A 12324-nucleotide genomic window follows, 5' to 3' on the forward strand; every position below is an offset into this window, starting at 1 on the left:
CAACAGATGCTAGCAACATAGCTATGGGAGAAGTCCTGTCAATTTTTTATGCTAGCAGAACTCTGAATGAACAGCAAATAAACAATGCTACAATAGAAAAATAAGTAAGAACGCTGTAGTCGAGTACCTCGACTATCAGATACCCGTTACTCAGCTAAAGTGACCAAAGGGAAATGGAGATATGCAAGCAGCAAAGCGAGATTAAAATACGCCACCTACCGGCGTGGCAAACTTTTTTTTGGGTCACAAACAATACACTTCTTTCTTTTTATTCTAGCATCAAAACTGTAGGAGCCACAGTTTTGGGCGGTTTGTGGGCGTAAGAGTGGGCGTGGCACATTGCTGAAACAAACTTGCGCTGCGTAAGAGGCTCAGGAATCTGCACGCCAAATCTCAGTAGCCTAGCTCCCATAGTTTCCGAGATCTCAGCGTTCATCCGGACAGACAGACAGACGGACAGACGGACATGGCTAGATCGACTCGGCTAGTGATCCTGATCAAGAATATATATACTTTATGGGGTCGGAAACGCTTCCTTCTGCCTGTTGCATACTTTTCAAGAAACTGTTTGGTCAAAGATTTGTTTGATAAAGTTCTGGTCGCTGCTTAATTCAGTTAGTAGTAGGGAAACGCGGGTTCTGGGACAATTAGCATATTAATGGCCCCCGGCCCCCCTCCCCCCCTCATTAACGTATGCGGGTTCTGGGACAATTAGCATAATCCAATAAATTAACTGATTTTAATGGGCTTTGAAGTCATAAAAATGTCGCGATCATGTCTATAAAGAGTATACTTAATTGCCCCCATCGCCCCCACATCCCCATGTGACAATATTGATAATGTATCCTTCGCCTCATTATGTGCAATTAATAGTCAGGTGAGAAAGGTGCACGTGAGAAAGGTCGCACAACCATAGTATCCAAAGGTTGTTATCTTAGAGGAACATATCCGATCATGTTGGGGAAAGGTGTGATCACGTACCCTTTTGCCTCATTATCACAGGTGTTGCTGTGCACGTGTGAAAGGTCGCACACCCAAAATATTCAAAGATGGTTATCTTAGAGGAACATGTCCGATCATGTTGGGGAATAATGTTTCCTATGATTGTAAAACTAATTTAGAAATCAAAAGAACCCCAATAAAATAAATCTCACAAGTTAATGATTCTCAGATGTGGAATATTTTCAAATACACATTTTTGTTTCCGCCCCAGAACGTTTAACTGGTAAATTGTCTAAGATTCTCTCCTTTCCACAAATGGGTCATAAACATGTCATAAAAGGGATTCAAGCAAGAGCTACCCGAACATGCGCACCTGTCAATTACCTGACCGCAATAAAAGGGACACATGCACAACCCAGAAGGCGCACGCTCATTGACAAGATCGTGGGCCTCACGCCAACGACCTCATACGACCTCATACGACGTTCCCATAATAGGGGTTGAAATCACGACCGCGCAACAACTCGCAAGTAGCCGACATATCTCAGTCAAGGAAATATTTTCCATTCTCCGTACCTGTAATTTTAACTCGAAATAAAAAGTCCGAAGTTTATTTTGGTACTGCGAACATGTTTTATTATGTTATTTAATCATTTTCATTCTTTTTTCTAGATTATAGCATTTATTCATAATGTTGAGTGCCTCCCTTTTGTAATCCGAAATTCGATGGCATACACAAGTATCAACTCCCTCAGTGGCTGCATCATTGCTCCACACGCAGGTGTCCATATGATTTCCATGAATAGATGTTTTTATATTACCTCGTTCACATTCAAAGAGTTTTGATTGTATGAACTGGAGCCGTACATAGTGTGCATTGAACAGAATTCCGTCAAATACATTCAAAAAGTTATTTATTTTAACTGAATGCATGTTGTCTATCTAAGTCAACAATCTCGTCTTATAAGGAAATTTCTACAGGTTTTCATCTTCTTCTTTCACCCAAAAATATACATTCTCGAAATTCAACAAATGAAAATCTTTGATTTTTCCTCTTCTTTTACCCAAAAATGTGCATTCTCGAAATTCAACAAATGAAAATCTTTGTTTTTTCCCAAACTCGAAATGATTTTTTCCAAACTGTCCCCTATTGGCTACCTGAGTATGATGGTGTGTATAAAAAATGACCTTTCCTTTCCCACCTGCAGCAAAGTATGTGCGACCTCTTCTAACCAACATTCTCCTTAATTCTATGATTTTGTGTCTCCTTTATCGATTTGATGGTGTCCGATTGGTTACACATGTATCAAATATTTTTCAAAATCAATACTTCTCATCTCTTCTAACCAATGAATAGTCGATATAACCTACTAGAATTACCTTAGTTTTTGAATTTAAAAAAATCTTAAGTATGCACCTCTCATCTTCAATATTATCGTACACGCCCACTTCAAACACTATAAATGATCGAGGACAATAGTTAGTCTACCAAAAATAGTCTTGAAGTGGGATACTCTGCTACGTCAAGCACAACTTGAGTAAAAGTGAAAAAAGTGATTGTGAAAAAAGAATTTTACCAAAACGAATAAAATAAAAATGAATAACCAAAATCAGTTTTGTCAATCCTGCAAGTGTTTCTTGCTAAAGAATAAGTGGGCAAATCATGTCCGTTCGGAGTTGCATAAGCGAAATGCAATTCAACCCCTTGACGGAAGTGTCAAAAAAATTTCTGAGGGATTCAAGGGAAGAATACTACATTACATGTATGTAAACGATGGATCGGACTTGATCTTACCAGAGAGTTTCTTGAGTGAAGCTGGATTGTCCCTGCTACCTCATCTCAGCATTCTGTTAGAAAGTTATACTTCAGCAAAAGTAAACTTTGAACTGTTTGCAGAGTATATACTTTTTAAAGAAGAATCTGAAGAAATTGATATGAAAAGTTTTCAAAGTAAAATGACGATCATGAATAAAGATTCTGACTTAGAAAATATCTTCCATGAACATACCATGGAAATAATTTCAAAAACACAAGAATTTCAAGAGAGAGATAGTGGATGGTCTCTTATAAAATTGATTCGCTTGGAAATGAATGTGAATCATTATACACCGATGGCTGGTTCATCTTTCATACCACTACCTCGTTTCCTTTTAACGAAAAAAGCAATAGTTAACGTTTGTAACGAAAATGATCATTATTGTTTTAAATGGGCTTTGATTTCTGCCTTAAAAATTGTTAACAGGCCGCAAAGATGTTCGGCATATAATATTGATATATCGCTGGAGATAATTCGTATAAGTGATGAAATAATATTAGATTTCACAGGGTTGACTTTCCCCCTTGAAATAAAATGTATAAAAAATTTTTTAAAGAAGAATACTCATATGAGTTTAAACGTATTCGGATATAATGAAGAGACGAGGGAAATAATTGGACCGCTTTTTCAATCGGAAGTGGAAAAGCCTCTTCATATCAATATGATGTTTTTGGAAGAAGGTGGAAATGGACATTACATGTACATTAAAAATATTTCAAGGTAAATTCTTTTATACATTTTTATCTCTTTTAAGCAATTAACTAATTTGTATATATTTCTCTTTCAAAGACTAATGACTGCTCAGAGAGGAAATCAGAAGAGGGCGCAATATTTCTGCAATGTGTGTTTGAATTTTTCCGGAACCCAGGTAGCTGCATTAAAACACAAGACGCTCTGCAGTAGGAAGGTTTCAAAGATGCCGCACCCCCAGAACAACACACTGGAATTTACCCAAGTTCAACATCAGCTTCAAGTTCCATTTGTTGTCTACGCGGATTTTGAATGCATTCTGGATCCGAAAAATCTTGAAGTGAGCCCCAAATTATTTAATATTAATGAGCATATTCCAATATCATATGCGTATTATATAAAGTGTGCTTTTGATTCTAGACTAGATAAATTTGTTTTAGAAACAGGAAAAAATTCGGGAGTAAGTTTTGTAGATTCATTGATAAAAAATTTAAGTAAATTGAGTGATGACTACTTAAATAAAATAGTTCCTATGAGAATGACTTTGGATGACCAGCAAATATTTGATAATTCATTGAGTTGTTCTATTTGTCAGAAAGATTTAGGGACTGATAGGGTTAGAGATCATTGTCATTTCACAGGTCGCTTTAGAGGTGCAGCCCACTCTAAGTGTAACTTGGATTATAAAGTTAACAAATTCATACCAGTATTTTTTCATAATTTTTCGAAATATGACTGTCATTTATTTATTCAAGAGTTGGGAAAGATTCCCGGTGAAATTTCCGTAATACCAATAAATAAGGAAAACTATATTTCTGTCTCAAAGAAAATAAAAAGTTTAAGTGGAAATAGTTTTGAAATTCGTTTTCTCGATACATATAGATTTATGCCATCAAGTTTAGACACCCTAGCTTCTAATTTAGTTGATGATCAATTGAACACTGTTAAATCATTTTTCAGTGATGATATAGAATTTGGACTAATGCGTAAGAAGGGTATATTTCCCTATGAATATTTAGACTCCGCTAGTAGACTCGAGGAAACTTCCCTCCCACCAAGGGAAGCATTCTATAGTAATTTAACGGAAAGGGAATGCTCTCAGGAAGATTATGATCAAGCTCTTAAAGTTTGGTCGCATTTCTCTTGTTCCACTCTTAAAGATTATTTAGAATTATATTTAAAAACTGATGTATTTCTTTTAACCGACATTTTTGAAAACTTCCGAAAAATTTGTATGCAAATTTATTCACTTGACCCAGCTCAGTATTTTACGACACCAGGTCTATCTTGGGAGGCAATGTTAAAATCTACAAATATTCAACTTGAATTGCTGACAGATATAGATATGTATAGATTTATTCAAAGTAGCATTCGAGGTGGTTTAGTTCAATGTTGTCATAGATATACAAAAGCAAATAACAAATATTTGTCAGATTATGATTCCTCGAAGGAGTCTTCATTTTTAATGTATGTGGATGCGAATAACTTGTATGGTTGGGCAATGTCACAACCTTTACCATATAAAGATTTTAAGTGGATGTCTACCACAGATATAGACAATTTTGATATTAATAATATTCCAATCGATAGCAAATACGGTTATTTTTTGGAAGTGGACTTAATATATCCATACCGTTTACATGATCTTCATAATGATCTTCCATTTTGTCCGTCAAACTGTCTGGCCTCAAAAGAGGATAAGGTAAAAAAATTAATTGCTGACCTGGGAAATAAGAAAAATTATGTAATACATTATCGGAATTTGCAACAATGTATACAGAATGGGTTAGTATTGAAAAAGATCCATAGAGGTGTTCAGTTTTTACAAAAGCCTTGGTTAAAGAAGTACATTGATCTAAATACTTTACATAGGCAAAATGCAAAAAATAAATTTGAAAAAGATTTTTTTAAATTAATGAATAATTCTGTTTACGGAAAAACAATGGAAGATCCCGAGCGCAGGGTCGATATTAAGCTTGTTAGTACATGGGAAGCTCCGGATAGCTCGAAGACTGGACGAAAAGCACATTGTGCCAAAACTTTAATTTCAAAATCAAATTTTCATAGTGCAACTAAAATAAATGATAATTTCTATGCAATTCAAATGAAAAGATTGTCCGTTCTATTTAATAAGCCAATGTATTTAGGATTTGCAGTATTAGACTTATCGAAATGGAAAATGTATGATTTTCACTATCAATATATGAAGCCAAAGTTTCAGGAAAAGTTACTCTTAAATTATATGGATACTGATTCATTTATCTATACAATAAAAACTGAAGATTTTTATAAAGATATTCGTAATGATCTTGAAGCAAAATTTGATACATCGGACTATTCAGACGAAAGAATTAATCTATATAACTTTAAAAGAGTTAACAAAAAAAGTTTAGGGTTTTTTAAAGATGAGCTTAACGGTAAACTCATGACAGAATTTGTAGGTCTGTGCTCAAAGGTTTATTGTTATAGAATAGATCAAGTTAAATCTTCACATAATAAAGCAAAGGGAGTGAGTTCACGAAATCTTACAATCGAAGACTATAAAAACGTTTTATTAACTGGGACCTCACTATATGGTAATAGAACAATGTTTAGATCAAAAGCACATAAAATAACTACAGTTAAAGTAAATAAAAAAATTCTTTGTGGCAAAGATAACAAAAGAAAACGTAATGTTAATGAAACACAATTTTTAGAGTTAAGTAATGAAGACCATGGTACGACATCAATAAAACATCAGAGATTAATTGAAAAAGATATTTTAGAAAATGTTGAATGGCTAGAATCAAATTCATTTTGCTTGGGTGAGATGATACAAAATAATTATGTGAACGATGGAGAATCATTAGATAGCCTTAAATTTCAAAAGGAACATATTGAAAAAGAATTATTTTATAAATCAGTTGAATTGGAGATGTTTTATTATGATCGAGACTTTGGAAAATATAAATGAAAATGATTTTGAGTTTGTAAAAAGTATTTTTATTATATTTAATTTTAATTTAAAACATTGTAAAAAAATATTAATATTAAACTTAATATAAGATAAGATAATATGTAAATAAAAATTAATTAAATAAATCATTTATTATACTACAAAATGTCTTCCTTGTTTATCCAGCTAGTCTTTGAAAACCCAAGCCACTTAACCAAAACCTTATTTCCTTTTCGCCTTACAATTTTTTCAACTAGGTATGTGTGGGGAAATCGTGTTTTTTTCAGTTCTTCTTTATAGAATCCGCCCTGAATCGGGCTACCATCTAAATCTTCAAGTAAGTATGTTTTAGGGTATGTATTCTTCACCTTTCTAATTTTAAAGATTTCAGTTGTATAGTTTGGTGTATACCCTTTCTCAAAGACATGTTTATATTTACTGATACGAACGTGGTCCCCTTACGGAATTTACTTGCAACAAATATTTTCAGGTGATTATACGATGTTTGTAATATTTGTTTTTCATTGGAAGAATTGACTTTACTTGGACTCATTTTTATTGTTCTATGCTCTCTATTATTATATTTGTTAATTAATTGTTTATACATATCTATCCACTTATATTTTCCATTGAAACTAAACTCACGCCACATTAACTCTTTAAGAGTTCTATTGAAACGTTCAACTATTGATGCTTTTAGAGTACTGAAGGTTGAATAATGATTTATCCTATAACTTTTCATTAATACCTTAAATTTGGAATTAAAGAATTCAGTGCCATCATCAGTTTGCAGGTTTCTTGGTGTTCCATGACCCGATTTAAATATTCTCTCCATGGCTTGGGAAACATCATTTGCATTTTTTGATTTTAATGCCTCACCCCAAGCATATTTCGAAAATGTTTCTATAACAGTCAACAAGTATCGGTACCCATCATTAGATTTTGAAAAGGCTCCCATTTCAACCAAATCTGCTTGCCACAGATCGTTTATACCCCTTGTAATAACTCGTCTTCGTTGAAAGTTTTTTCGAGATGGTCCGTGCAACTCATTTACGATTTCTCGCTTAATCATATTCTTCTAATAGGCTGAAAAGCAACACCTTCTAACTCAATTGTGGTTTTTTTCGGTAATGATATCGGTTTTGTTACATATTTAAATATATAGTCCTCAATGGTTTTAATCTTTTCCAGAATTTTGGCAAAAATTTGGTCAGCGCTGTCTGCCCTCTTACTATTCAATTCAATTTTATTTTCTAAGGTTGAAATTTTTGTGAGTCGACGATTAACATTTTGAGTTATAATTTTTCTTAAATCTTCTCCCAACTTTCCGAGGATCTCATCAGTATATTGTTTCGTTGCTAGATCATTGTTGTCTAAAGGCTTAGATCCGTTTTTGATACGTTTATTTTGAGCATTTAGATTACCGTCCTCATCGATGAATAATCCCTCAGTAGAATTAACACGTCTTTTCAAATTTTCTGATCGTTCCTTATCAACAGAAAAATGTCCAAACTTGTCGACAGACATGATGTTTATAAATGTAAAACATATTTGTCCTTCCTATTTATACTCATTAATATATAATCCTTTCTTCACGCAATTCCTCTAATATTGAAAAAATTTCGTTATTGTGGCTGGTGTTACCCGCTCCTTTTGATGCTACTTAAATTTCCAATCGTTCGACTAACTCATTTACATCATTCCAATATACATAGTTTGGATTTGATTTCTGAAGAGTCATGTAACCAAAGCCTGTTTTTGAGCGAAGTGGAGTAGACGTTGTAGGACTGAAATCTTTGTCTATCAACTTCTTAATAATATGGCTATATTTGTATGCTCGTGTACCCTTGATTCTGTTATTAGGTTTAAAGCCTACTCTATGTATATTCGTTTCTAAAATAATTTTTTTATACATTTTCAAGTCTTGATCATCATAGTTTTCAGGTTTACTAAGAAAAATTAGAGAGTACAGACCAGGAGTCAGATCACAACTCATTCCACTAGAAAATGTTATTTTATTATTTTTAATTTTTAATTCTTTATCTCCCAAAGTTAATGAATTGCTTGCGCTTTTTTTAGGTCCATAACCCTTATCCAACACATTTCCTCTGGTCAAATTACTGATATTAAAATCATAATTATAACTAGTGTTATTATCTTCTAGCTCTGCATCCACACCCATATCGGCCTCTCCTGTATACATTGGTAAAGGTATTGTCCCTTCTTCTTCACTCTTTTCCGTCTCCTTTTTCTCTTCTTCTATATCTTCCTCTATATTCGTTTGTGAAAAGAATTGATTATAGGAATCACTATCATCGAAAGACCTTGGTGGAGTTATGTTTCGATTAGACTGCGGATCTTTCTCATTAGTTGTAAAGTAGAAATCGTCAAGCTCTCTCTCATCATCATCGTATTTCTTAATTTGCTTCATTTCACGCTTTACTTTTATACTATCTTTTACATTAGAAATCTTTTGTTTTTTATTTTCCTTAACAAGTTCATGTAAGGGTTCAGTAATAGGTTTAAAAGTTTCCTCCAATTGTAAATTCGTATGATTTTTGACTTGTTTGAGATCATCGAATTTTCGCTTCAAAGCAAATCTAGCTTTGGTTAACTGTGACAAAATATTCATTGTAGTATATTGTTCAAACTTTATAGGTGAAAGATTTAAAATTTCCGAAATTCATGTAGTCACTCCTCAGTTACTAAACAAATACTGTTTAGGGATCGCCAAGATCTGTAATATTTATATACCATTTCCGAATAAAAAAAAGATTCGATACATTTTCTTCATTATATTTTAAAAAGTGTATTTATTGTTATATTCTTAAAATCTCAATCTTTTTAATGATTACTGACTTATTTCTAAATACAAATTGTCATTACTTTTATAAATATTAAATTTTCCATCAACCATTTCATTGATGATAACATCTTGAAGAGAGGTGTACCTTTCCGGCATGTACAGAATGTGCTCCTCCAACTCGAGAGCAATAGATTCTCCAACCTTTGTTGTTTTGCGCTCCGCCTTGAGGATCGGGAATCTTACATTTTCAGGCATCCTTGTCTTCGATAGCAGTGTCTTTTTATTAAATTTATTGAACTCTTTAACTACAATGTTCATCTGGTTTTCCTGATTCATGATGGTTGTTGAGTTTTTTGGACTTGGTACAGTTGTTCCACGTTGTTTTTAGCTGTATTTTGATGTTTACTACCTGTTTAGCAGTTGTTCAGTACTTGTTTCGTAGTTGCTTACTACTTGTTTTAGCTGGTTAATAGCTGTTATTAGATGGTTATTATCTGTTTAGTAGCTGTTAACTAGTTGTTTACTAGTTGTTATAAGCTAGTCACCAGCTGTTTTGAGCTGTTATGAGCAGTTATAGGCTTTTTTTTTTTTTTTGTTAAGAATGATCAAAAATTCTTGTCCTCTAGATGACGTTCGATGTGAAGTAGAAACTTAGACTGTGAATTTGAACGCGTGCAGGTCCACTTTTTATACCATACAGAGTTCACACATACACGTACCCATACATTGATTTTCAACCCCCCAAATGTAAATTAACCATTTAAATATACCGGTTTTGACTCCACATTTTCTACGAAAGAAAGTAGAAAAGCGAGGCACAGGTGTCCACAGTTGTATGTATCAAAGTCTTGAACTCTATCATAGTTGTATTGTATTCTATGTCCCAAGTATTTCACAACTTCTCTAGGTGGCTGAAGATTTCCAAAACTGTCGAAATAATGTATATTATTTTTATTTTTATTATATGCAACCCAATGTGTACCACTTGATCGGGAATTATCTAAGTTTACTATACCACACTCCCTACTTTTTGGTGCTTCTGGGAGTAAATCTCTCATAAACACCCCTCTAAAATGTGGGATATATTTCCTAGCAAAATGTATAATGTCGATATTTGATAGTGGTCTATTGGGTAGCAGAGAAATTAGTTTTTTCGCTTCTTAATTCCTTTCCCCTTACTATAGGGCTTAAGAAAGAAACCATAACCCTTTCTATAGGGCTTGAGATATAATCCTTCTCCTACAGCAACACTTTCAATTTTCCTATTGTGACGTTTTTTCTCCTCCATATCTTCCTTAGCCATTCTCGCATTGTTAATTGTTTTTGCAATTGCTGCACTACCACTTGCTAAACTACCAAGAGCGCTGAGGGCTGTCAAGATCGGCACGATTGGTAGAAAACCTCCAATTTTGGGTACATTAATTACACGAGGTACTTTAACATTTTTCTTACAACCCATTGATTGATGAATTGATTTACGTGCAACTTTAATTGCACTCATAATGTCTAATGGTTTTTGTTTTTTTAATGTCTTAGTAGCAGCATTTATTACAGTCGAAAGGTTTGTCTTCTTCATTTTATTCTTCAATATCTTTTTCCTTCCTTTCTTTTCCGTTTTATTCAATCCCATATCAAATTTTTTCTTGGCTTTCATTATATTTGTAACAAAGTATGCTGCTGCTCTTTCACCAAGACTGTTATCTGGTGCCTTGACACGCGACCAGGCTTTGTCAATTAATATGGAGTCTGCCCTATGTCGTTCACTCAATGCCTTGTTTTGAGAATATGCGATATCGTGCTCTTTGCAAGCTTCATCCAATGGGTTTATTCCTTGATCACCACGTTCCAACCGTTTCTGTAACTTTGTACCCGGTCCACAAAAATTATATCCCGGAATATGGGCTTCAAACGGTAATGTATTAATTAGCTTATCGACAAGACCACCACCGTGTTTACAATTAAAAATACGACTGATGCGATTATAAAAACGTTTCCCCATTTTCTTGATGTTTAATCATCAAAGATTTCTCATTGAATGAGGTACATTAGGTTAAAAGATGCGTTTAATAAGTCAGAAACAAAAAATTGTAGTTAGAAATATTAACGATGAAAACGAGAAAAATCTACCGCCACGACATAGTGCTCTCTTACCGAACACAATAAGGGCTCTAATTGTTGGGCCTTCGAATTGTGGTAAAACTAATATTATGTTAAGTCTAATAGAGAGTCCTAATGGATTAAAATTCGAAAATGTTTATATATTTTCAAAAAGTTTATATCAACCTAAATATGAGTACTTGGAGAAATTAATCAAACCGATTAAAGGAATGGGATATCATACATTCTCCCATAATGAGGGTGTACTAGACCCCAGTGAAGCTAAAAACAATTCCATTATGATATTCGATGACGTAGCTTGTGAAAAACAAGATAACATAAGATCTTATTTTTGTATGGGTCGACATAAAAATATCGACTCTTTTTATTTATGTCAAACGTATAGTCATATACCTAAACATCTGATTCGTGACAATGCCAACTTTATTATAATGTTTAAGCAAGATGATTTAAATATGCGGCATATATATCGGGACCATATTAACACTGATATGAATTATGAAACATTTGTGAAAATTTGTCAAAAATGTTGGGAGGACAAGCACGGATTCCTATTAATTAGCAAGGATAACGAAATGGATAACGGAAGATACAGAAAAGGATTTGATCAATTTATTATGATTTAAGGAGTAATTTCAATATAAAGCTTGGTTAGATACTTACAATCCCACAGTTTATCAAGAGTTTTCAATATGTCTAGATCACTTGCATTATCCTTGAATGGAAATAGTTCCATTATAAATACAAACTTTTTTCCACCTATCGAATTGAATGGTCGATATGAGTGCGCTCTTATCGATTTTAATATGTATAATTCGATTCCAAATATTGATGAAAAATATAACCTCTTCCACATCGGTGACAAGGTTATTACAATTCCAACTGGATCATATGAATTGAATGATATCACCGATTTCATTTACAATAAACTAAAAGACTATAACCTTGAAAATACATTTAAAATTCAAAGTAATAATAATACACTTCAAGTTGAAATAACTACCATACGAGAGTCA

The 12324-nt window shown here is 33.4% G+C and overlaps 1 protein-coding gene across 6 annotated transcripts in view; it reads right to left on the reverse strand.

Moving 5' to 3' along the window:
* LOC118877099 (putative inorganic phosphate cotransporter) overlaps nucleotides 1-12324 on the reverse strand; it is a 128955-nt gene that overhangs the window by 48171 nt on the left and 68460 nt on the right. For 4 of the 6 annotated variants that reach the window (XR_011603722.1, XM_065863929.2, XM_070994856.1 and 1 more), the window contains exon 2: nucleotides 5083-5172. The exons of the other annotated variants lie outside the window; for them this stretch is intronic. Coding sequence is in view for 3 of the 4 variants with exons in the window: in XM_065863929.2 (XP_065720001.2) it covers nucleotides 5083-5172 (90 nt within the window). In the remaining variant the exon portion in view is untranslated. The remainder of the gene's footprint in view (nucleotides 1-5082; nucleotides 5173-12324) is intronic. 6 annotated transcript variants of the gene reach the window in all.

The sequence above is a fragment of the Drosophila suzukii genome, chromosome 2R (assembly GCF_043229965.1).
Source record: "Drosophila suzukii chromosome 2R, CBGP_Dsuzu_IsoJpt1.0, whole genome shotgun sequence".
Classification (NCBI taxonomy): Eukaryota; Metazoa; Arthropoda; class Insecta; order Diptera; family Drosophilidae; genus Drosophila; species Drosophila suzukii.